This window comes from Vidua chalybeata, chromosome 5 (genome assembly GCF_026979565.1).
Source record: "Vidua chalybeata isolate OUT-0048 chromosome 5, bVidCha1 merged haplotype, whole genome shotgun sequence".
NCBI lineage: Eukaryota > Metazoa > Chordata > Aves > Passeriformes > Viduidae > Vidua > Vidua chalybeata.
Genome location: NC_071534.1, coordinates 18309064 through 18333777, shown reverse-complemented (window position 1 = coordinate 18333777; position 24714 = coordinate 18309064). Strand labels below are relative to the sequence as shown.

At 47.9% G+C, this 24714-nt stretch overlaps 1 protein-coding gene across 1 annotated transcript; it reads left to right on the top strand.

Annotated features, from left to right (window-relative positions):
* The first annotated feature begins 320 nt into the window (after positions 1–320).
* On the top strand, positions 321–24395 carry SREBF2 (sterol regulatory element binding transcription factor 2). Its single transcript, XM_053942503.1, has 19 exons — positions 321–486; positions 4757–5137; positions 6043–6215; positions 7343–7483; positions 9358–9579; positions 10693–10807; positions 11001–11182; positions 11966–12158; positions 13093–13274; positions 13964–14237; positions 14538–14707; positions 14927–15095; positions 15669–15789; positions 16414–16523; positions 17803–17935; positions 18445–18613; positions 19768–19953; positions 20829–20940; positions 21576–24395. Exons 1-19 carry the CDS (start codon positions 405–407, stop codon positions 21794–21796), a joined length of 3336 nt encoding a protein of 1111 aa, XP_053798478.1. The 5' UTR covers positions 321–404; the 3' UTR covers positions 21797–24395.
* The last annotated feature ends 319 nt before the right edge of the window (positions 24396–24714 follow it).

Here is a 24714-nt window from a genome sequence, read left to right as displayed (position 1 = left end):
TCTGTCCGCCGCCGCCTTGCAGCTGGCCTTTCCGCCGCGCATCCCGGCGGCATCCTGGGCCCAGGGCCCTGCCCCGCCCGCGTTTCCCGGGGGCGGTGACGTCAGTGCCGCTCCCACGCGCGGGCTGCCCCGCCCCCTCATGAATATTCAGCGTGTGGGGGCGGGGCGGGCTATGCTAATCGCAGCTGCTGATCGCTGACGCGCCATCACACCACGCGCCGCCGCGGCCGCCGATTGGCCGGGGGCGACCTGGTCTCATTGACAACAAACCGCGGGGGGCGCGCGCGCCGGGGCCGCGGGGGCGGGGCCGCGGGCCGGCCCAAGATGGCGCGGGGTCGGCGGCGCCCGCCGGCAGCGGCAGCAGCCTCCGCTTGAGCGCCCGGGGCGGCGGCGCGCCCTGCGCGATGGAGGGCGGCGAGCTGGCCGCCGAGAGCATGGACACCCTGACTGAGCTGGGCGACGAGCTCACCCTGGGCGACATCGACGGTAGGAGCCGCGGGAAGGAGCGGGGGGTGGGGTGGAGGCGGCGCGCGTGGGCTCCCCACGCGTGTTAGGGGGAGCGCTCCGGTCTTCCCGCGCGGGCCCGCGGCTGCTGGGGTAGGAGGCGTGGGTGGGTGGTCCTTGGATCGTGTTTCTGGAGTGTTCAGGGTGGGGGCGCTTCCCACGCGGTACGGGCTGCCAGGCGCGCGGGGGGGAGCGGGCATGCCGCGTCTCGGGTGGGCACAGGCGGGGGAGCGGAGCGCGTCCCGCCGGGCAGCGCTCGCCTGGCGAGCGGCCACGCGTGTCTCTCCTGTTAGGGGAGCGCTTCTGAGCGACTTCCTTGGGGCTGCCGCACGCCTGGAGTGGAGGCCGTAGCCGCAGGAAGGCGGTGGGGATGTGGGGGTCCGAGCTGCCGAGCCCACCCTTCCACCGGTGGCCGGCGCGGGAAGGGGTCGGGGAAAGCGCTGACCGCGCTCCCCTGCTCCTGCCGCAGATCCACGGGGCAAGCGGCGCTGCCCACGTTCCCCTCGTGTTTCCTCGTGGGCCTTTTAAAGTAGGTGCTAAACGACGGCTGAAGCTGTGCCTCCACTTGTGCCCGTGGGAGGCCGAGCCTCCAAGCCCTCCTGGATCGAAACAGCTCTAACTGCTTACATTTCCCATTTTCCCTGTCATCCTAAAACTTTACTGCATCGCTGGCATAGCACAGACCTGTGAGAAACCCCCTGTTTTCCACCGAAGTGCAGCGAGATGAAGCGCCTGCGTGTGACGCCTATTTTATGTATATTTTTGGCGACACCAGGCAGCTCCTGAAAAGCCCGTTTAAAATGACATTTCTCAGTGTGGTCTGTGCTGTAGGCTGGTGGAGATGAGCTCCTGCCTTAGCTCACTGCTTTGCTGGGCTGTAATCCCAAACAGAGCTCAGTTTTGGGGGTGTCCAAAATATCCTTGTTTAGTATCTGGAGATAAAATTTTCCCAGTATTTTAAGGTCTTTCACTGACACCACATAGCTTGAGGCAAAGTTTATACTCCTTTTTTTCTTTTGTTATAAAAGAAGAATGTGCCTTATGAGAGTGCAATGGGCTTGGTTATTGCTCATAAAGTTTGATAGCGCATATTGAAGGAGGTGCCTGCTGTTGTTTGAGCTCCACGTAATGAGTTCTCAGGTTCCATATGGAAACTGAGACGAATTGATGAACCCAGCAATGGCTCTGAACTGAGGTGTGATTCAGAGCGATGAGTAACTTAGGAAAACGAGCTTCATTTTCCTCCCCACCTCCAGGGGTGGATTTTCCTGGGGAAGGCAGGGGGAAGATACATGATAATCCTGCTTTTTTTGTGCATCAGCATAGATTCATCTCAGGGTTTGAAATTTTGCAAGGATTTTCATTTTATTTTTAAGTCATCCGTGTGGGTGTTTCTCTCCTGTTCAGACAGAGGGGGCTCCTCACTGCCTGTTGCATGGATTTTGATTTTTTGTGGCAGATGTACTCTGGGATGTCAGTGCTCACTGGGTTCATACTTCAAGACAGGGCACAAGAGTGGCCGGGGGGCCCCAGTGCTGAGCCCAAAGGCTCTGCCTCTTGCCCCAGCACAAGCTTCTCCACCAGCCATGGGCATCTTCTGCTGGCAGGGCACTGCTGGGTAACATCGGAGTACGAGGTTTGAGTCGGTGGGAGGTTGAAGCACATCAGGGTTCAGGACAGTGAGGTTGTTTCTCTTGAGGTTGAGGTCTCTGCTGCTTTCTTTTTCTCAGAGCACAGCACCTCCAGGAGTGTGAGGAAGAGCAGCCTTTGTGCTGGAGAGCTGAGCCACTGCCTGGGAAAGGCAGCTGAAGCCCAGCCCTTGCCTTTCTGCCAGGTATCCAGGCCCTGGGCTGATGAAAGCAGCAGAAGCCCTTGGTGGGCTCGGTTTTGGTTTTGTAATACCTTGTTGACATTTTTTAGCCTTGGGTTGGGCTGGGATTTTTTTCTGCAGTAAGGTCACTGCTTTAGGGCCTGAGACCTAGATACCTTTCCAGCACAGAGGGTGCAGGTGCTTTGGTGACACCAGGTTTATCACTGATGGCTCCAGAAGCACCTGAGGTTTCTCACAGTCAGTGTAGATATTCTGCGTTCTGGGTAGGCAAAGGTGTTTTAAAAAGCAGAGATACAGATTTTGGGTGTTGGCTGTTTCTCTTGCTTATATTTTTTTGTGTGTTGTTATTAGGAAAGCTCTTGAGCCCTTTAAAAAAGGTGGGTTTTAATTGAGACTGCTAGACTTCCTGGCAGTCTTAATTCTTAAAAATTAAGCTTTAGACTTTTTGCATTTAATCCATGTTAAGTCTGTCATAAGATGTGATTTAACTTGTGAGAGCAGGAGCAGTTTTTAAAATAATCTATTAAATCTGCTGCATTAAACACAGCATTCCTTAAAACACAATGCTTGAAATTTTGTTCTTATGCTGGAATTTACCACAGCAAATCTTATCTGATTTATGTTTATTTCCTACTTGCAATTGTGCTGTCTGATAGTTAAATAGCAATACCATCAAATGCAGAGTTCAGGAAGTAGTCTGGATTATCAGTTTTATCACAGTGAGGGTTATTTGGGATGGTCTTAGCTGAAGTCAGTTGGAATGTGAAGAGCCTTTTAATATCCATCTAGATGTTGATCTTGAAACAGCCCTCTTTGTTCTGCTAGTGTTTTGTGAAAGCCAGTTAAGGCAATGCATTAAAAAATAAATCTTTCATTCCTCTAGTGAAGACAAGGGTTTGGTCCAGATGGTCCCCAAGGGTGGCTGCTGCCTCATGCTGGGGGAGCTGTGTGTCCCCACTTAGCATCAGGTTGTGAACAGGTCAGGAGGACACATCTCCTCCTAGGCTCCTCCCTCCAATAGACTCTAGTTCTTGAGAGCAGTGATCATGGCCAGTGCTTAATTGTGTGTCAGGGTGTGGAAGGATTGCTATCCAAAGGGAAAAGTAGAAGTATCACAGAAATGTGTCGAAATGTGTATTGAGGGAGCAAGAGGCTTGCAGGAGGATTCATCCCTTTGCTCTGTTTCAGACAGAGGAGCGTCAGACAAATTAATTGGATAATGTGTGGGTGGCATTTCAGAGAGCTGAGCAAATTAATAGCCCTCTTATTGCTGGGCCATAATCCATGGAAACTTCTTGTCAAAAGTTTACTGCTTCAAATCTACTTCATAAATCACAGCAGTGACATCCTTTGGGGTCCGTGATTCAGAAAGGTCCTGGTGTAAGAAGCCCTTTGCTGTATTTTTTCCTATAAATCAGAAATCTATTTTTTGCTTCCTAAACCCATTTTTATTATTTTGTTATAATCTCTCTTAGGTTTGTGGGTCCCCTCTTTTCCTGTTTCCAGAAAAAAATATATAAGACTTTCAGAAAACCATGGAAGAGCCAGTGCCTCAGAGGCAGGTCCTGGGGTGGGGAAGAATGTCTGATTTCCCATGCCACTGTCTGCATACAGACACAGATATATTTATATGTCTTAAGGTATTAAATTGGATTAGACGGAGGGAAGAGGAAGCTCTGCTTATGAACAATGATCTCTTGGTTGTGAAATGTTCACCTCTAGGGGGAAGGCCTATAGTGTTACAGTAGGAGCTTCTTGATGTGGGTTCATCAAATCCTGGAGAAGGTGGGATGGAGAAAACCTGTTGTCCAGTGATTGCAGGCAGAAAACCAACAGAAAAAGTTATTCTGATGTTTTAAACACATGCATGGATTTATCATGGTATAGTTTTATAAAGTGGTGTTTCCTTTCCTGGTTTTTCCCCAATTTTTGTTATGCTTGTAAGTAAAAGAAAGAGAAGATGAATTTTTATCCTGTCTCTTCCTTTTCCAGATACTCTGTGGGGCAGTACAGATAAGGGACTTGAAAGCTCCAAAAAGTTGGGTGGTTAGTGCTGGAATTGTGGAGGTGCTTGGTTTCTTCCTTCTGCAAGGGTTAGACTGAAGGAGTGATGGAACAAGACTCTAATATTTTAGATATGTATGGGAGATGGCTTTAAGGTCTAGTCTGTGCTTGGATCTTGTTGTCTGGAAAAGTGTTGTGGGAGGGTCTTACTTTTCGCCCTAAACAGCAGCAGCAGTGCTTTGCTGCTGGCCACTGGTCTCTCTGGAGGTGTTGCATTGGTGTGATGTTCTCTGAAGGTTTTGAAGGACCCAGAGCTTCATTCTGTGCACACATGCTGTAATTCCATGATGTAAATGGCAGGTGTCAAAGTATGCGGGTGACGAAATAGCGTTGAACAAATTTTCTTCTGTTTTACAGAGATGCTGCAGTTTGTCAGTAACCAGGCAGGAGACTTTCCAGACCTGTTTTCGGATCCCTTGTGCAGCACCTTCCAGGGCAGTAGTGGCAGCAGCAGCAGGACCCTGGAGCCGCAGTTGCAGCGGCCCTACAGCCAGGTGCAGCTCCAAACCTTCCCGGCACCCCCTGCATCCCCCCAGCTCCAGAGCCTGCCGGTGAAAGCAGCGCAGACGACGCCTCCAGCCCCTCCACGCTCAGCCCCTGTCCTGCAGCCGCGGCCCTCGGTGCAGCCTCAGCTCCAGCAGCAGGCCGTCATGATCACGCCAACGTTCAGCTCTGCTCCCCAGACCAGGATTATCCAGCAGCCAGTCATCTACCAGAATGCGGCCACAAGCTTCCAAGGTAGTGCTTGCAGTGCTCGGGCTACAGGTGTGCCTGGTGTACTTGCAGTAAATGGCATCAGTGTTCAAACTCCAAGTGCATCATCAGGCATGACATGCCTGATGATCCTTTCTTGTGATGCTGCCTGTAGGATGTCCCTTCTCCTACCTGCATGGCTTTGGAGTTGGGGAGCTTAAGAATTTGTCAGGAATGAGATCTTAAGTGTTTTTGTGTGACCTCTTACCATAATTGTTTTCTTGCTCTTCTCCTCTGGATTGGCCTTCTGCCCTATGGCTCTTGGGAGGCTTGTGAAAAGATGTCTTAAAACGTCATTGTTGGCAATCCTGTCCTCCCACTGATGGGTGCACTGGGCAGATCCAGTGTGTCCCACACAGCAGTCTGGAATGAAAGCACATTTTGTCTACCGAACTCTGGAGCTCAGTACTTGCACTGAGCAGAGACACCTGTAGGAATATTTAGCAGTCTTCCTTTGTGACTGCTGGATGACTTGATCCTCTTCAGTAGGTTTTGATTCTTTACATGACAGATAGGATATTTACATGACAGATACCTATATAGGATATAGGATACATGACAGGATACACTCCACCAAGACCAGGGGGAGTGGGAAAATTCAGGTTGGATGTCCTGTATAATGCCACTGAAGCAAAGTCCTGTGCTATCAGACTAAAGGGTTTTGGCTCTATTGTCTCTGTGCCTCCTGGAAAGCTGCTATTCTAGGTGCAGTGCCCTGTTGCAGAAGGCACCAAAGCAGCTGGAAGTTTCCCAACATGTGGGATGGGCTAGATGAATGCTGCCTACTAAGAAGCAGTGGGAAGAAGAGGAGTGATGCTAGAAGAATTTCCAGGCTCCATGAAGGAGGTGTGTGTCTCTCGACCATTTCTGACATCTCTTCTCCTTTTCAGTTCTCCAGCCTCAGGTCCAGAGCCTGGTGACATCCTCCCAGGTTCAGCCGGTGACGATCCAGCAGACGGTGCAGGCCCAGCGAGTGCTGACGCAGGCTGCCAACGGCACCATCCAGACCTTAACGCCAGCCACGGTCCAGACTGTTGCTGCACCACAGGTTCAGCAAGTTCCAGTAAGTAAAAATGTGGCATGCTGGGGGGATCCAGCAGAACAAGAAAGTGCTTTCATGGGTCTGGTCCCCTGGCTTGCCTGGGGAGAAGTGGTGAAGCTGTAGGGCTGGCAATCCTGGCTGGGATCGCTTCTGCACAAATGTGAGAAAACCTGAGAGGTTTTAGCCAGCCTGTGTCCCAGAAGCATTTTACTTCATGCAGGTCATGTGTAAGAGTCCCTGTTGTGAGATGTGATCTGACTTCTGGCCAACGCTCAGCAACTGTTTTCAGTAAAACAGTAATTAAATGCAGTCTAAATTTATTTTTTAACTTGGTACTGCTAAACCCAGTCGGAAACTTTACTTGAACAGACTTTCTTTGACGTTTGCCTTCTTCTTTGCACGTCCATCACCTCTACCACATCTTATAAGGACTGGTTGATACTGGAATGTGTTATTTTAATTCTTCTATCATTTTTTCATAATTTTACTGTTTTACAGTGACATGTGATTTTTTTTCACTCTTGTGCATCTTTGTATTAAAGAAAAATGTTTGTCCGTGAGACTCAGTATGACAAAGTTGCTATGGTTAAGTTGTACTATGCCATCTCTCATGTTCTCAGAGAGTCAACAAGGTATTTGAAAGAAATAAGAGCAAAATAACTTACAGTAGATTTTGATCTGCTTGATGTTAAAGGGTACAGATCCTTTCAGTGAAATTGCAGGGAGAAGCTACTATGGGTATTTGCCAAAGCAGACTGTCCTAGCTGTGTTAGACTGAATACTCAGACAGTTAATGTAGAGAGCTAATTATAGGTGTAACTGGAGAGGGGAAAGCTGCTTTTCCATCAGCTCTTTTGTGTTTTTATATACTTGTTTACTTCTGGTGACTGGTTTGAAAACCACTGTCCTGGTGGTTCCTCTGCCCCACTCTATTCAGTGCTGTTCACACTGTCTCCTGCTCAGAGTTTACATTGAGGCTGATGGAAAGCATCCAGGTGATGCAGGGAACAAGTCAAAGAAATACCTTGTTCTTTTGCCAGCCACTGAGTTAAAGCTATTACAACTGTCAGTGCTTACCTCTGGCTACTGAGATCATCAGGGAAATACGTGCCTGCTCTCCTCTTCACCTGTAACTCTTTTCAACCTAGGTTCTCGTCCAACCTCAGATCATAAAAACGGATTCTCTGGTCTTGACAACCCTGAAAACAGATGGCAATCCTGTTATGGCTGCAGTACAGAACCCAGCACTGACAGCACTCACTGCTCCCATTCAGACCACAGCTCTGCAGGTACCCTATGGCTGTCCTTCCATCCCTCTCCTCACTGATTACCACAAGGTAGAGTTACCACAAGGAAGAGATTCATGCTTTGGTATTCTGCAGTGGCACAGACAAGAAGGGGTTTTACCTTTACCACAAGGAAGAGATTCGTGCTTTGGTATTCTGCAGTGGCACAGACAAGAAGGGGTTTTGAGGGCCGTTGTACACATGTCCAGGGCAAGTAATACCCTGTTTCTGTCACGGGTAAACACACAGATTGTATTGTTTGGCTGCCTTCCCATGGCCAGTAAGCAAAGATCAAGGGCACATTTCTGTTTACCTTTTTCTGGTACTACGAGGAATATGGCCTAAAAACTCAGTCTAGTTTTTAACTTGTAACCAAAAGCTACAAACTTACTCAGAGTACCTGTGGAACTTCCTTTTGCACATCAGTAGTGTCTAACAGTAGTATATTAAATGTGACAACTAATTAAACTACTTTTCAGAGGGCATATTCAGGGAGGATTTGTCATAATCATTGGAGGTGGCAATTGTGCTTCATGGCCTCCACTTCTAATCAAGTCTTAGAAATTTATGCCCCCAAAGAAACATTTATTATGATCTTGTATGTTCTGAACAGATATCTTTGTATAAATATTTACTGGGGGAGATAAGCTTGTCAGTGTGGACCTAAATTTTGACTTGTTTTGCAATAGCATGGTACGCTTCTTAGATACTTACTAGCAGCCAGGCTAAAATCTTCAATTAATCTGCTTGCTTTTAGATGATGTTTTCACACAACTTCAGGCTTATGAGGTTGTGTCTATCTGAGGCATGTTTGAACACATTGAAATTAGGTGGATATTAGCCAAGGAAAGGTATAGGACTTAAATTCATTTATTTGTCAAGTTCCAACTTGAAGTGAAACTGAATTAATTTCTGGTATCCCAATTAGAAGACTATTTCAGTCAAAATTGTTTCTGAAATTGCTCATTAGTAGTTTATTCTCATGGCTAGCTGCTCTAGGCTAGTTACTATGTTTTATCTTCTGGCAGAAATAACTCTTACTCTCCATAGCTACTTGCTTCCCTGATCCTTGGTGTACTTCAGAGAGCACATGTGCCTTTCTAAATCTTGCTTTGCTGGATTAAGCAGTCTGAACTTCCTTTCATTACAGCTGTCCTAGGAGCCCCTCTATGCAGCTGTTCTGGTGGGATTCATAATTTTTTATTTCTGAGTACATACTGCTTTAGTTTGCTTAGATGGTCTGTCCTACATCTAGATGCCCAAGTTTGAGCTTTCCATTCTGCTGTATATCACTCATTAGTCTTAGTTCCTTATATTAAGGCATTTTTATGGCTTATGGATTGGTTTTTTTTTTTTTTTTTTCATTTAATGAAATTCAAATCACAATTTGAACTGTGTTCCTCAAGCCGAAGGTTGTTTTTTCATAGTTGGATCCTTTCCATCAGTGTCGTTACTTGTGTCATTGGAAGTAGTGTAGGCTGTTGCTGTTTTCATGGCTATTTCTCCAAAGGAAAGGTGGATTTTGACACTTGGAGTGTAAAGATTGTAGGAGCAAGGAGGAACTTTAGTCCCTTTATTTATTTAAGTGGATGAACAGAGCGTAGTATTGGCAGAAGTGTTGATGTGCTTGGAGAACAAGAGATGTTCCTATTCCACAGTGACCAGTGTGGGAGCCAGAGTGACAGATTTTTCCTGCGTTTCTGTGCCAATGTTTGTGCCAGCTAAGAAAGATGGAAGGAATTTGGCATCTCACACATTTTCTGAGCTGTACCAACTTTTCCCGAATCCTTTTTGTTTACTCCTTCTTCTTTTGCCATCATAAACTTTATCTAAATTGGCTGATTGTTCTTGACACTTGTTACGCATGGTCTTTGTAGACCCTTGTTGGGAGCAATGGGACCATTTTGACCACAATGCCGGTGATGGTGGGACAAGAAAAGGTGCCTATCAAACAAGTTCCTGGGGGTGTCAAGCAACCTGAACCACCTAAAGAAGGAGAGAGGAGAACAACTCATAACATCATTGAAAAGCGCTACCGGTCATCCATAAATGACAAAATCATTGAGCTGAAGGACCTCGTCATGGGGACAGATGCCAAGGTAAAGATGGGAAATAAGTGCAAATGTGGTGTCATACATACTTTGTCTTCAGGTGCTCATTTGCTCAAACAAATGAAGCATTTGGGCACATGCAGCTGTTAGTAGCATGCACATGTGTATTGGGGTAAGACTGGTGAGAATCACTTGTGCTCGATAATTGTATTCAGGAAGGGTCATTGTAAAGTATTCATTTTACTATGCTAGTGGTACTGTTTCCTGAAAATAAGTTATACCTTATGCATTTGTTCTTATATTAATTAGGTCTAACTTAAAATAGGCCCTCTAGGTAGAATGTCCAAGTGGATGTTTTGATAACTCTGCTAAACCAGATCTTGCTTCAATTAAGTTTCCTTTTCCATGTGACTGCAGTAAGGATGAGGGTTTACAGAGCTTTCCAGTTTATTTCCTTTAGATCCTGAGCTGTAGAAACTCCTGCTTGCTGAAGTACTGCAAGATTTCTTGCACCACCTGTTCAGGGTTTGTTCCTACTCGCTTTACCTCATGCTGGTGAGACAGGCAGTAGTATTCTTGATACCTTCTGTGACTACTGAACAAATAAGTGCACTAGTGAAGTCACCTCCTATTCCACTCCATTGGAAGTGGAAGCTTTTAAAAACATGGGTAGTGTGCAGTGGCTTCACAGTACTTTTGGCTTAGGTGTAGAAGATAAGCTTGCCTGCTGCTGCTGGAAGCAAGGATTTGCGTGGAGATGGCCAAGCGAGTAAGGCAAGGAGGGAACTACTTATCTCAGAATTTATCAGTGATCAGGCAGCAGCTTGTTCTATCCCAGAACTGACCCACTTCATTTGTAAACTGTGGTACTTTCAAAGGACTATTTCTGCCTGAAACGTAGGTGTGAACTCCATTGTAATTTGGATGTTAATCTGTTTCTCTTGTACTGTTTTTAAAAGAGCTTAGAGAGACCTCATCCTTGTCTATCTTTGATACATCCCACAGAGCATGCTCTGCTAATGGCTCCTTTGCAGCTGCTGATAGGTTCTTTATACCTTTTTTTTACCACATGATACAAAGGGTTGTGGTATTCCTACAGGCAGGAGTGATCCTTTTATACTCTTATTATAAACTGCTTTTTGTACATTTAATTCCTTACAGATGCACAAGTCTGGAGTCCTGAGAAAAGCCATTGACTACATTAAATACCTGCAGCAAGCTAACCATAAGCTGAGGCAGGAGAACATGGTTCTGAAGCTGGCTAACCAAAAAAACAGTAAGTTGTGGAGGCTCTGTAGCAGATGGGAGGCAGTCAGCATGGATGTAGGATGTATCTTGCAGTTTCTTATTCTTCAGAAAGGTTGTATTGATAGTGGTCACTGTTACTCCAGATGACTGAGCCAATCTGAGAGCCACTGACAGGAGTCAGGATGGAGACACATGTACATAATGCACTTTGATTTTTTCAGAGCTGTTGAAGGGCATTGACTTGAGCAGTCTGGTTGACAACGATGTAGACCTGAAGATTGATGACTTCAACCAGAATGTGCTGCTGATGTCTCCTCCAGCCTCTGATTCAGGATCTCAGGCTGGCTTCTCTCCCTATTCCATTGATTCAGAGCCAGGAAGCCCGCTCCTTGATGATGCAAAGGTATGTGTGACTTTACCTGCCAAATTCAAGCTATCTTCTTCAGGATATTTAAGAGCCAGAATTTAAATTCTTCTTATTCTCCAGAGTGGAACCAGCAGACATCTGGTAAGCAGATTTGTAGGGCTTAGAGATCCTCTGTAAGGATGAGGAAGGTGCATGTGTGTGTTTTATCTTTCTTTAAATTATTGAGACTATTTCCTGAGTTGTATTACCTGAGCCCTACCTTAGTTGCTGGAAGAACTGTGCTTATCCTTCAGCCCCTGTACAGTCTTTGTGGACTTAGAGTGCATTTTCATTACCCAAAGAGCCTACGGTTTTCCAGGATATGTATGTCAAGTGAGTAAAGCAGGAGAACTTGGAAATGGATGATGACATCAGTTCTGGTTTATGAGACCATAAGTAATCAGAGTAACAGAAAGCTGTTAGCTGTGTTTGACTTATGGGGTTTTTTTGTGGATATCACAGAAGTGGGTTTTCTGGGAGATCCTCAAAAGAGTAAGGGCAGCAAAGGTTAATCCTGGCCTAACCCAGGGATACAGTTAGAGTTAATTCCTAAAATGACTGGACACAGAAGGAAGTTGAAGGCAGTCAAATATTTCAGCCTTATCTTACTAAGCTAAGAAAAGCTTTACTGGAGTCCTTGCTCATCTGGAGCTCAAAATTTATACATGTTCTGTTTCTCCTTATTCCCTACCCCTTCCTTAGCATAAACATTTTTTGTGCTCCAGAATGGTAAGCATTGTGTTTTTTCTCCTTTTTCTCTCCATTCCTATTCCCTTGAAGGTTAAAGATGAGCCTGACTCCCCTCCTGTGGCACTTGGTATGGTGGATCGCTCTCGAATACTCCTGTGTGCTCTCACATTCCTTTGCCTTTCCTTCAATCCACTGACATCCCTCCTGGACGCCCGAGGAAGCCCCGAGTCCGACAGCCTGGTGCGCCATGGCTCCGGCAGGAACGTGCTGACCATTGAGTCAGGTAAAGAGCTAGCATAGTTTGGGCCACAGAGGATGTCCAGCCTTACATGGTCTCTCTAAAAGCCACCTGCAGCTGTGAAGGCTGCCAGTCACAAAGTGGATGGTCGTTGTGGTTCAGCAGGATGGGTTTGTGTGTTCAGGGAGTTGTACAACCTTTGTTTAATGGGTGGGGAGGGCAGTAACTGCAGGGCAGGGCATGGAAGGAGAGCCAGCTTGGATATGGCTCCAGTTCACATCCAGTATTCTTCTTGCATAAAACCAGCCATGGCTCAGCGTGGTGAGGTTGAGGTGGCACCTATTTGTAGCCCAGCAGCTTGGGCTTTTGGCATAGACCCTTGAAAAGTAGTTTAGGGTGTAAGGAGTGTCCTCCTTTCCTCACCAGTCTTGAGGCATGTTCACTTTGTATTTGTTTTTAAGGTAACTGACTGATTTTTGTCACTTCATCATAAAGTATTACTACACTGTTGCTATGGAGTCCTGCAACTGGGCTTGTTGATACACTCATCCCATAAAATTCGTAGTTAAAAGTACAGTTTAGGAGAGGGTGGGGGATGCTGTAGGCATGCAGTTGTTTTCCTGACTATGGTTCCTCAGTGTCACTTTGCAAATTTAACTAAGATTGGAAAATGATACTGGAGTATTGAGTACCTGTGGGTGTGTCTTACAGAAAAATCAGAAGACAGCTCTTGGAAAACTAAGTGCTGATTCATTTTTTTATACATCAGTCTTATAAAAATAATTTAGTTGGGAATGTTGAGGGTTGGAGTTTGGATGAAGAGGTGTTGGTACAGGTGTTTCCTGATTGAATTGCACTCTTTGCATTAAACACACGGCAAGCATAGCAAGACATCCTTCAGAGTCAGCACTCATTGTGTTGCCAGGCTTTTGGTGTCCAGGTTAGATTTTAACTTTCCTTTTTGGGATATCCCTTGTAGATGCAGCTGGTTGGTTTGGTTGGGTGATGCCCACCCTAATCCTGTGGCTTGTGAATGGAGTGATTGTACTGAGTGTGTTTATAAAGCTCCTTGTGCACGGAGAGCCGGTGACCCGGCTGCACTCAAGGTCCTCAGTCACCTTCTGGAGGCACCGCAAGCAAGCAGACCTGGATTTGGCACGGGTAAAGTTGACTCCTTCTTTTGCATCAAATGCATCTTTTAGATGGGATTGTGGGTAAATATTTCCCAGTGAGGAAGTGGTGTGGCACTTGCAAGATACTGTATTCCTTGAGTGGATCATCCTGTGTGATTTCAGAGAAGATGTTGCCAGGTTGTTCTGAGCAGATTACTGTCCTACTCAGCCTAAGTTAGTGAGGCATGGAAGGAGTGGAAGAGGCTCCTAATTTCTGTCCTTGTTGCTAGCTACTGCACCTTGTATTAGTTTTTGGCAGCAACATCTTGGGTTTTGTCCAGAATCCGGCCTCTGCTGTGTCTGTCTGCTGTCCTCCAGCCTCTTGGAAGTCCTCTTTATTGTTGAGGAAACATTATATTATATTATAGTATTATATTATATTATAACATTATATGCAACATATTGTTGAGGGAAATTTCCATGGTGTTTGACAAGGCAGGAAGCTCTTTTCGTCTAATGCTGATGTGTCTCACAGGGAGTACACGATCAGAACCATGTGTAGAAAGTATATTTAGGGCCAGATTTCAAGCTGGTTTTCAGTTTCTGTGTTGATGTCCCTCTGCTAAAGATCTTGTCCTGACTTGCACATCAGTTTGTCTTGCTCCCAGTGCCAAGGTAGTCCCAAAGTGTCTCTGATAGTGATTTTTGTTGCTGAACCTTTCGTTGTGTTATTTGCAGGGTGATTTTGCTGCAGCTGCGTCAAACCTGCAGACTTGCCTGTCAGTGCTCGGACGAGCACTGCCAGCTTCCCGCCTGGACTTGGCCTGCAGCCTGTCCTGGAATGTGATCCGCTATAGCCTGCAGAAGCTGGCACTGGTGCGGTGGTTGCTGAAGAGGACTTCTCATCAGTGGCGGGCAAGGGAGGCCACTGCAGGATTCGAGGATGAGGCCAAGACCAGCGCTCGGGATGCAGCCCTAGCGTATCACAAGCTCCATCAGCTCCACATAACAGGTGGGAGCAGAAGTGGCAGATCTGCTGTCTGGTTTTCCTGAATGAGGAGATTCAGCTGATCCTGGAGCATACAGGGAGAGGACTACAGCCTCTCTCCTCTGGGAGGGCTGCTGTTAGAAATTAGCCTGACAAATTTTAGGAGCCACTTAGTAAAACACAGCAGGTTCATGCAATAAAAGAACTTCATATCAACAGGTTCTTGTTGTTTCTTTAGGATAGTAGTCCTGCAAATTGTGGTAGTATTTAGTAGCTGGTACTACTGATTAAAAATTAACACTTTTCCTTCTTCTGCTGGTACAGGTAAACTTCCCTCCAGCTCAGCTTACTCGGGCTTGCACATGGCATTGTGTGCTGTGAATCTGGCTGAGTGTGCAGAAGAAAAAATCCCACCCAGCACAATGGCAGAAATTCACCTGACGGCTGCAGTTGGCTTGAAAACCCGCTGTGGAGGCAAGCTTGGTTTCCTGGCGGTGAGTTGTGTTATCTTCCCTGATCACACCCTCAAGCAGAGATCTAGGAAAGCCTGGAAGCTGGCATTGCTGTATCTTGGAGAGGGCATCTACTAGCACTACAATTATAATATGACCTGCAATTATGATATGAGCTGTACTTACGATATGATCTTTGTCCTTGGTGGTGCTGCTCTTTCCTTAGATACTGTTCTCAGTCTTGTCCTCTCCTTTCACCAGAGCTACTTTCTCAGCCAGGCTCAAAGCCTGTGCAGCTCGGAGCGAAGTGCCATTCCTGACTCGTTGCGTTGGCTGTGCCACCCCCTGGGACAGAAGTTTTTTGTGGAACGAAGCTGGATGGTGAAGTCTGCTGCGAAGGAGAGCCTGTACTGCACACAGAGGAATCCCGGTGAGAGCTGCTCATTTCCCAAGTGCCTGGCATCCCTGCACTTTGAAGCAGTCTTTCCACTCTTGTCTGGGACAAAAACGGGTGTCATGTTTGAGAGTGTGTCCTTTTATCCCCACCCTGCTTGTGGTTCTGATGGCTGAGAGGGCACGAGGAGCTGAGGCATCTCCTCAGCCTGCAGTGTCTGGCTTGCCTCCCTTTATATGCTGTTCTGGTCAAGAGACTGCTTGTCTCTTTATCTGCTGGAACACAACCCAAAGGTGGCCCTGAATGTTTGGGGAGTGACTTCGGGGTGACCAAGGTTTATCCTCTGCAGAGCAGTGTTGTCACTGTTTTGCTGAGAGGCTGAAGTGCCAGAGGGATCTTTGGCCAAAGGCTGCAGCTTTAAAAGGGGATTGAAAGGATAAAAAAGCCCTAAAACTTAGTCTCTAAATCATTCCATTAGTTTCTTGAGAATTTCCCTCTACTATTCTTCCTCATGCTCTTTCCTTCATTTTGATTCTTCTTTCTGAGTGTACTGGGAGGTGTCTAGGGGGATATGCAAATTAAATGGTTTGGTTTATCATTCTTCTCTAGCGGATCCCATTGCACAAGTCCATCAGGCGTTCTGTGAGAACCTGCTGGAGCGAGCAGTGGATTCACTTGTGAAGCCTCAGACAAGGAAAGAGGTAGCGGGACAAGAGGAGGAGGAGTCGTGGTGAGTATGTGTGGCCCACTGGGCACTGCTGGCCACAGCAGCAGGCTCTGAGGCAGAGCTCATAACCACTGACCAAGTGCTGTGGGGCAAACTGCTTGGTTAGTCCTTGTTAAAGACTTGGAATGACAATGCTAGTCTGATTGCCACTGTTTATTAGCAGAGCAAGCTCTGCCTCTTTGTATTAAAACCTCTCAAGTCAAAGGTGAACCTGGGAGGGGTGGGGATTTCTGGTGTTAGCTGGGATAATACTGTGTTGATTGCTCAACTAAATGGATGGCACCTTCTCTGCTGAGACAAAGTTTAATGTTCAGGAGGACTAAAATTAGTGTGTACCTACCTCTTCTATAGACCAGGACATGTTTGAGGTGAGACATGAGGTTAAATCTAGTTCTGTGCTGGTGGTCATGAAAGGGGAGAGGTGAAGCTGTTCCTCTCAGAGCATTGCTCTGCACTTCTAATCATGGCGTGGTCTCTTCAGTCCACCAGTGTTGTGTTACTTGTAGAGCTTGAACTTCCTGTGGGCTTAATGGGTCAGCACTGTTTAAACATGACTTGTGAACGAGAAGTGCCTTGGTATCTTCTGTTGGACAGCACAGCAAAGATCTGCCCTGTTCCTTGTTTCAGTGAATTCTCAGGTGCAATGGAGTACCTGAAATTGCTCAACTCATTCTTGGACTCAATGGGAAGTGGAGCCCCACCCTTTGCCAGCAATTCTGTACTCAAGTCTGCCCTGGGTAAGTCCAGCAGAACGGAAGCTCTTTCAGATGCAGGATCTACTGCCAATACAAATTCCCTCTCCCTACCACCTCTCAAACTCTAGTTTGAGAGGAGAAATGTAGTCCTTGGAGTGAGGCCTGATTGCATGCCAGTGTGGTACCACAGCTCAGACTGGAGAAAGTGATTTTAAGAAGGCTTATAAATTTGGCTCTGTGTTACAATGCTGAGTGCCCAGCCAGGGACTGCTGCTATTTGTATTGTTGGGCAATATTTTATTTCCAATCTGAACCCTATGCCCTCGCCTGAGAGCTTGCTCCTAGCAATGCAAAGGGGGAGGAAGGGTGGAGCACATAAACAAACGTAGCAGCATTGCAGTTGAAGTACAGGAGGGTTTTTTTCCCCATTTAATTACCTATTGAACTGGGTTGCCCCCACTTTCACGGTGGCTGTCAGATATATTCCACAATCTCCACAGACCTGCAGCCTCTGCTGTAAGCAAGCTCTGGGCATATATTGGGAGGGCTTGTTTTGATCCCTTGGTGTATATTTAGTGGGTCAGCAAGGGCTACAGAATCCCTCTGAGCCATGTGCTCATCTGGGCTGGGTTGGTAACAGGCTGCTGGAGTATTTGTTTAGCTTGGTGTTGGTACAGACAGCACCTGGCTGCTCACTGGGATGCTTTAGACACAGACTAACTGCTGTACCTAAAATGTTTAGTAGGAAAACAAAATAATTATTTTGTGAAAGGGAAGTCTGTGCTTGGGTCAGTATTGCCATAGAATTGAAAAGCAGGTAAGAGTAGCAGAACATATGTCCTTTTGCCCTAAGCAAGCTTTGGGAAGTTTTTGAGGGGATGTTAAATAATGAAGGAAACTCCGTAGGGAGCCCAGTGTACTGTCTTGTCGTGATGGTGATCGGTGCCAATTATGAATGTATATATAAGAGTGGAGTTGTTATTTTGGGGTGGTGAGTGCAGATCATTGTCAGGAAGGAAGTCAACAAATTTCTAGACAAGATGGTGGGATACATTCTTGTTGACAAGATACACACATGCCATCCAAAACTCTGCTTGCAGTCAGATGTAGGGTGTTTGCATGCTGCCAAGTTCCTTTGTGTTCTTGCAGCACATTTCAGCATTCACATGAGTGGCTGAGTTCCCATGGGATCAGTTTGGGCTCATTAGCATCAATCCCAGCAGAAGGCACTGGCAAGGGCCTGTGGTACCTGTCCACTTCTCCAAGTGTGAGGGAGCCGGGTGTGCTCTCCTGGGCTGCAGCCGCTGGTTCTGTTTTGCAGGTCCTGACGTGGTGTGCCGGTGGTGGTCAGCAGCCGTGGCTATGGCAATCGCTTGGCTCAGAGGGGATGATGCAGCTGTGAGGTCACATTTTGCAGAAGTGGAGCGCATGCCAAAGTCTCTGGAGATGTCAGAGTGCGTAGGCCTCATGCACTTTTCAAACTGCTATTCCCTTCTAAATGGGTTGACTCCTTCCCCTAATGCTGTCCTGTAGAGTCACACCTACCTGTGCTCTGGAGCTGCAGGTTCTCTTGTGCTCTGCAAGTGCCAGTGTGCACAGTAGTTAATGTGTAGGTCAAGGCTTGCAGACTGATAGTAAAGCTGTGGACTAGAAGTCACAGTCATAGTTGCTTCTTTAGGGATGTCTTTTGGCTTTGTTCTAATTGCACAGTCTCCCACCTTCTAAAATCAACCAAAACTCATGTGATGATGGAAAGGATGGTGTCACCATCTCAGTTCTTCTGCACTAGAGAATTTTTGCCAGCTTTCTCTCATTTCTCTGTTCTGTCTGTGTAGGTGAGAAACAATTGCCGTCTTTTTTCTGTCTAAGGAGTGATAATATCTCTTGAAGGTGGGAGAGTGAAAGCTGATGCTGTAGCAGCATGACATGGTATTGCTTGAAAGCAACCTGCTTTCTCTTTCAGGAATGCCCTGGTGAAAGCTACCTTCTACATGTGTAAAGCTATGCAGGCCTCTCTGTCTGGGAAGGCAGATGGACAGCAGAGCTCCCTGGGTCACTGTGAGAGGGCCAGCAGTCACTTGTGGAACAGCCTCAACATGAGCAGTGGCATGTCCAGCACTGTCCTCAACAATGTAAGCATTGTAAGCCCTGGGATAACACATGGTCTGTCTTGGTTGTAAGGCTGGTCTTGCTGCAGGTGTGTCACTTCTCTGTTGTAGCTGCATTCTCCAAGCACTCTGTATCATGGGATTAGAGGGGGAGCTTCTTCCCTATCCTTGAAAAAGGCATTGCCATTGTTCTGTTTCTGCTGTATGGGAGAGGAGAGCCGCAAGTACAGTGTCGTCTCCCTGGGCACGGTGTCAGCTCTTGCTCCTCTTATGCCAGTAGCTGTCACCCCTTTCTGCTGCTTTGACCAGTTTGAATTTGGCCCTGCATAGATGGAAAGTATCGATCTCTCCTCCAGGTCAAGTTGGTGATACCTGTAGAAAAGGACATCACTCAGTCAAGTCTGCTTGTTTCAGCCACACTTATGAATGTTTGAATCCTCTGACACAGAAGTGTGACTATGCTGTGCTACTCCTGAGTTTGTGTGGGGCTTGTTTCTCTTCTTTCCAGGATTACGTAAAACTGGAGCTTCCCTCCATGGCATATGGGATGTGGTTCTGGTCCCTTTCGTCGTTGCTGGGTGGCAGCTGTAGTGCATTGTAGTTGCATTGCATGTTGTGGCAGTGACTGTGCAATGTTTCTGCAGTGCAGTACAGAGGCACTCTCCGTTCAGCAGCACAGGCAGAGAGCCCTCCCAGAGCCGGGAGCGGTGCTAGGGGGCAGCAGCAGATGGGGAAAAGAGGTTTGGCAGCCACTGTGGGCTGTGCTAAGACTGCCTCTTTTTTCTCTGCAGGTCGCATGGCTGTCTTTGCTGTTTCCCACTAGTTAGCATCACTTTTTGGGCAGGAAAACCTCTGCAGTAGGCTGTGTTTCTGTGGGATCACTTTGTATTTGTTAGCATTGATCCCAGTGAAAGGTACAGGCAAGGGCATGTAACACTGATGCAATGTGCCCTTGGCACGTTTCCTTCTCTTGGTCGAGAGATGCCACTTGGGCAAAACGCAAAGGCCTGCTCCCTTTGGTGCATTGTGGTAGGGTGACACAGGGGGGAGGGCAGAGGAGCCCCCCAGGTGGGCAGGAGGTGCTGTGGCTGCCTTCCCACCAGCAACTGTGTAGCTTGTTACTTGCCCAATGCTATGTGTTACTAAAAGTATGTGCCTGGGCATCTTGCCTCTTGCAGATGATCCAGCTGCTGGCCTGTGACTTGCTGCTCTCCCTCCGCACCAGCCTGTGGCAGAAGCAGGCGAACGCCAGCCAGGCGCTGGGTGAGACCTACCACGCGTCGGCCCCCGAACTGACGGGCTTCCAGCGCGACCTCGGGAGCCTGCGCAAGCTGGCCCACAGCTTCAGACCCGCCTACCGCAAGGTGATGGCTCGCCTCTCCTGCCTGCTCCACCTCCAGTTTATCTAGAGCCCTTCCTGGGGGTGATGGGAAGCTGGTGCCCTTGGAAACATAGGGTGCATCAGAGCTTGTGTGGTTTGGATACTTGGGGTGGGATGCTCTTCCACTACCAGCCTCCGTACTTTCTCTTGGTGGGTGATGAGGGAGGCTCCTGTGGGAAGTGGGGAAGTATCCACTTTAGTTTCTGAATAGAAAACCATCAGCACATGTGTATTGCCAAATACCATGGCATCCTGTTTATTAAGGTGGCTTCAGATTGGGTCTGAACCTCTGGGGAGTGTTGAAGAAAGCTTCCTCAGCTGTGTTGGCTCTGCTGAGTAGCTGGAGGGTCAAATGCCTTCTGCATCTGTAGAGCCTCGGGTGCTTTTCTTGGCATTTCCCCACTTCTCTTCAGTTCATCTAGTTTTAAGCCTCTGTAGAGGAAGTAGAGTCTAATACTTGGACACAAGATTTGTCCTGGTGTTGTCAAACTCTAGATTTCAAAGTTTGATGCTGTTACCAAAGCACTGCACTAGCAGCATAGGTTGAGAATCCTGGACCACAGTGCCAAAGTTTGCCTTCAGATTTTCCTACCCTGTTCCCTGCTCTCAATCCTCCCCTTTCCAGGCCACTCAGAGTTAGGTGTCAATGTTTTTTCCCCTTCCTCATGGTTGCCCTGACCTGCAAATTCCCCAGAGACAGGTGGAAAGATGAGGCAGGAACGTGGAAATGGGTCTCTGTTTTTGTCAAGGTGTCAGTGCTCTGCTCTTGAAATGTGGTGGCTGAGGGATGACAGTTCAGCCACAGCATCGTCCCTCTGCCAGCCCACCTCTCATCTTCCATCCTACCTTCCCTTCCAGGTTTTCCTCCATGAGGCCACTGTGCGCCTGATGGCAGGTGCCAGCCCTACCCGCACCCACCAGCTGCTGGAGCACAGCTTGAGGAGGCGCACGCCCCAGAGCAGCAAACAAGGTCAGCCCTGGGGCCCAGGCAGTGACTCACTGCATGTGGGACTGGGAGGGGGCAGTGCTTGGGCAAGGTGTGGGGGCATAGATACAACCTGCAGTGTCTTCTGCTGTGTCAGGATAATGAGCTGCCATCAGCCTATGGCTCAAGGCAATGCTTCTGCCATGTTCTCTACAAGCCAGCTAACGTGAGCTGTGAGCCCTGGGCTGGAGGGGAGGGCGAACAAACTGGAAAACATTTGCCTTCATGAAGCTACAAGTGCACAAAACTTGGCAGTCTGGGGTTTGGAGGAGTCAGTGCAAAGGCAGAAGCTGGGAATTCTAAAGGGAAGAGCCAAAAGATGAAGGATGTAAGGGAATGGGAAGCATGCATGCCAATGTTGGGATGAGCCCTAGGAAGTGAACTGAAAGGAACTGCCTCTGTAGGAGACAAGACTGACAGTTCCTACCTGACTCTAGCTTAGACTGTTCTCCTCTGCTAGCCTAAAGGCCCTCAGGTGCCCCCTGCTCTTGGCTCAGCCAGGGGATGCTAGCCAGAGAAGCCTGTGCTTGGTGGTGGCAGTTGAGGGCCTGTGTGGTGGGGTTTTCTTATGCAGGTGATAGCTCTGTTATGAGTTTTCTTTCTTCACTGTTTGCCCATAGGTGAACTGGACACGTTGCCAGGCCAAAGGGAGCGAGCCACGGCCATCCTGTTGGCCTGTCGCCATCTCCCCCTCTCCTTCCTGTCCTCACCGGGCCAGCGAGCAGTGCTGCTGGCCGAGGCTGCCCGCACCCTGGAGAAAGTGGGGGACAAGCGCTCCTGCAACGACTGCCAGCAGATGATTGTCAAGCTCAGTGGGGGCACGGCCATCGCTGCCTCCTAACACTGGCATGGGTTCCCTTTGTGCAAAGACAGCCTGGTTGAGCATCAGCCTGGACTTCCCTTCTGGACCTTAGAAAAAGTGCTAGGTTAGGGCTGTGCTGGTGGGATCAGGATGGGGTGGGAGAGGGAGGGAAGGGTTTTGGGTTTGATTTTTTTCTAAACTTGCCCCAGGTTTAGCTTTACTAGCTTCCTTGCTTGTTCTCAGGCACTGCAGCAGGAATCTGTCTAGTTGTGGTTTTTGTCACTATGCCTGGGGCTGTTGAGAAGCGCTGCCCTGACACAAATCACCTGTCCCTGCTTGGGACAGAAGCCCACAAGCCCACGGCATAGAGAAGTGGCACATCCCGTGTCTGTCCTCAGGGGTATTTTGTTCCCTTTCTAAACACCCTCTGCAGAAAGGAAATCTCTGGGGAGGGCAGAGGATCTGTTCAAGCCTTGTCCCATGGGGCTGCACCAGCTCTCCTTGAGCTGTGTGCCAGGAAACTGAAGCCCCCTAGACCCAACTTACCTAGGTGCTCTGGGAATATCGCCTGGGGCCAGTACTGCCTGGAAAATTTCTCTACAGTTTTTATACAGGTTTTTTTATAGGAATGTTTGTGGCTTTACAAAAACATGGGGAACAATGCAGCAGATTTCCCTTTCCTTCTGCTTCATGCGTCTTTTCCTGTGATAGCTGCCTCCAGTTTTCAGCAGAGGGTGGGTTTGTGGCAGACTGCAACAAGCAGAGCCTGGTAGACCTTAGCATCCCTGGTCATCTGGTGCTGGGTGGCAGCAGAGGTGGACATGCTGTGCCCTGCACTTAGCATGAAGGGTGAATGCTTCTCTGGTGCCTTTTTGTTGATGCAGAAACAATTTTTAGAAACAGTTTTTTTTTACGTTACTCAACTCCCAGTCACAGAACTTGTCTTCAGGTGTTTCTCCTTACCTTCTCTAACTGCTCCACAGCTCCTACAGGATTTGGGAGGCCCTGGTTTAGGGTGCAAGTCTCCCAGCTTTGTTGTTGTTGCTATTCCAAGCAGTTTGACTTGCAGGTGTTGAATTGCCTATGACTTTCCAGGAGTGGGAGGTGGATTTGGGACAGGCAAAGAACGGTTCGCCCTCTTTCTCTCTGCCTTTCCTGTTGTATTTCTCCAAAGAAGTGCAGAGTGGTTGCCCTCTCACATGTGCATACATGGAAACAAGCCTTTGGCAAGTGGGCATTGCTGTTCCTCCATGTGTATGGCCAGCATGTTCTCCATGTTGGCAGCTCGAAGCATTTAGATACAGGCAGCCATCCAAACCCATCCTGTCCCAATCAAGCCTGTACTGCCCAGCTCCTTCAAACTTGGACTGTTTTGCAAGAAGCTTTTACATTTATCCAGCTCTTACAGAGAGGCATGAGCTCCTTCAGAATGAGAGGAGAAAGATAGGGGCTTGTGGTTTCCCTTTGCACAGGGTATTTTGGCATCTGAGAGGGCCATTTCATGTGCTGCAGTAATTGAACACAGATAATGCTAGTCCTGGAGTTGCCCAGCTTCAAGGAGATGGAAACTGGGGCCAGGAGAAACCCGTCTCCCAGCAAAGCCTGTTCCAAATGATTGTGGTCTGTAGCTGTGGACAAAAGCATGGGGCCCAGAAGGTGTTTGCCTGCCTTCCCCACTTTATTTGGTGAATAGCTGGTGGACACTCAGCTGCAATAGCCAGTACTGTCCTACTGGCTGGGGTGTCCCTTGTTTCCTGGAGTCGGTGGTTGGAGGTGGAGCTCATTGTTTGAGGGGAAGAGGTTGCTCTCAAGAGTGTCTGATCAGTGTAGGGGAAGCTCTGGTGGCAGCAGCTTAAGCTTTGAGCAGGTACCCTAAGTGTGCAGAACAGCTCTTGATTTTGTACACATTTTGATTGCTCATTGCCAAGTTCATGAGCTCATCAGTGATCCTATTTTGGGGGGTAGATTGCCTCTTCCTGATTTGTTTTCCTCTTCTGTGGCTCTCATGCTGTCTTCCTTGTCATGGAGTATTTTTCCTAAAATACAGGAACTCCTTGCCTGTGGCAACCTAAGTTACCTTGCATTTCTCCAGGTCTGCGTGCAGCACGTGGGCAGTTGTGTGCTTTAGTAAAATGGGAGGTAAGGCTTTAGGAAAGCAGTGATGCTGAGGTTTCACTTTGTCACTAATGGTAGTCTGAGCCCTGGGGGCTGTGCCACAGGGAGTACTGGCTGGGCCAGGAGCTGGGAGAAGCTGTTGGGCTGAAACCCAGGTAGTGAATAGCATGAAGCACCAAGGGTCCTAGCATGGCTGGTATGTCTCTGCCCCCTCCAGAGTGAGGGATCTTTGCCCTGTTTTTTTCTACACTGTTCAAAAATTTGCTGTCCATCTGTCCCTACAACTTTTTTTATATGTGTGTGTATATACTGTAACTTTTTGGTTTGTGGGTGGGAGGAAATTGTTTTATGGATTATGTGAAGAAAGTCTATTTATCCACATGGAGTTCAGAGTAGGGATGCTTTGTGATATGAGACGCAACTGGTGGTGGGGAAGTTCCCCAGGGAACATATCTGCTGTCTGAAAACCCTATTCCAGGGCTTCTGAGCATCTGTTACCTAATAAAGATGAATGTTACCACCACCTCCCACCTGCCCTCTTTCTCTTAGCTCTATTTTTCCCACCCAGCAGCTGCTCTTAAGCAGAGGTGAGCTTGAAAAGTCCTTTAGAGACATAAAACCTCACAGGCGCCTCATGAAGCTGTCCGTCCTTTGTCCGGATGACCTAGAGAACAGAACTGTACCATTTGCAATGAAGGTCCCTTGGAGAAGCAAGTGTGATGTCTCCATGCTCTTCTGGAAGCAGCTCAAGAGCATGATGGCTCAAGCAGAGCCAAGCAAGGTGGAGCTGGGCCAGAAGCTTGCAATTTTAGGAGCTTCTCTAGGGGAGGAAGGCTGTTACC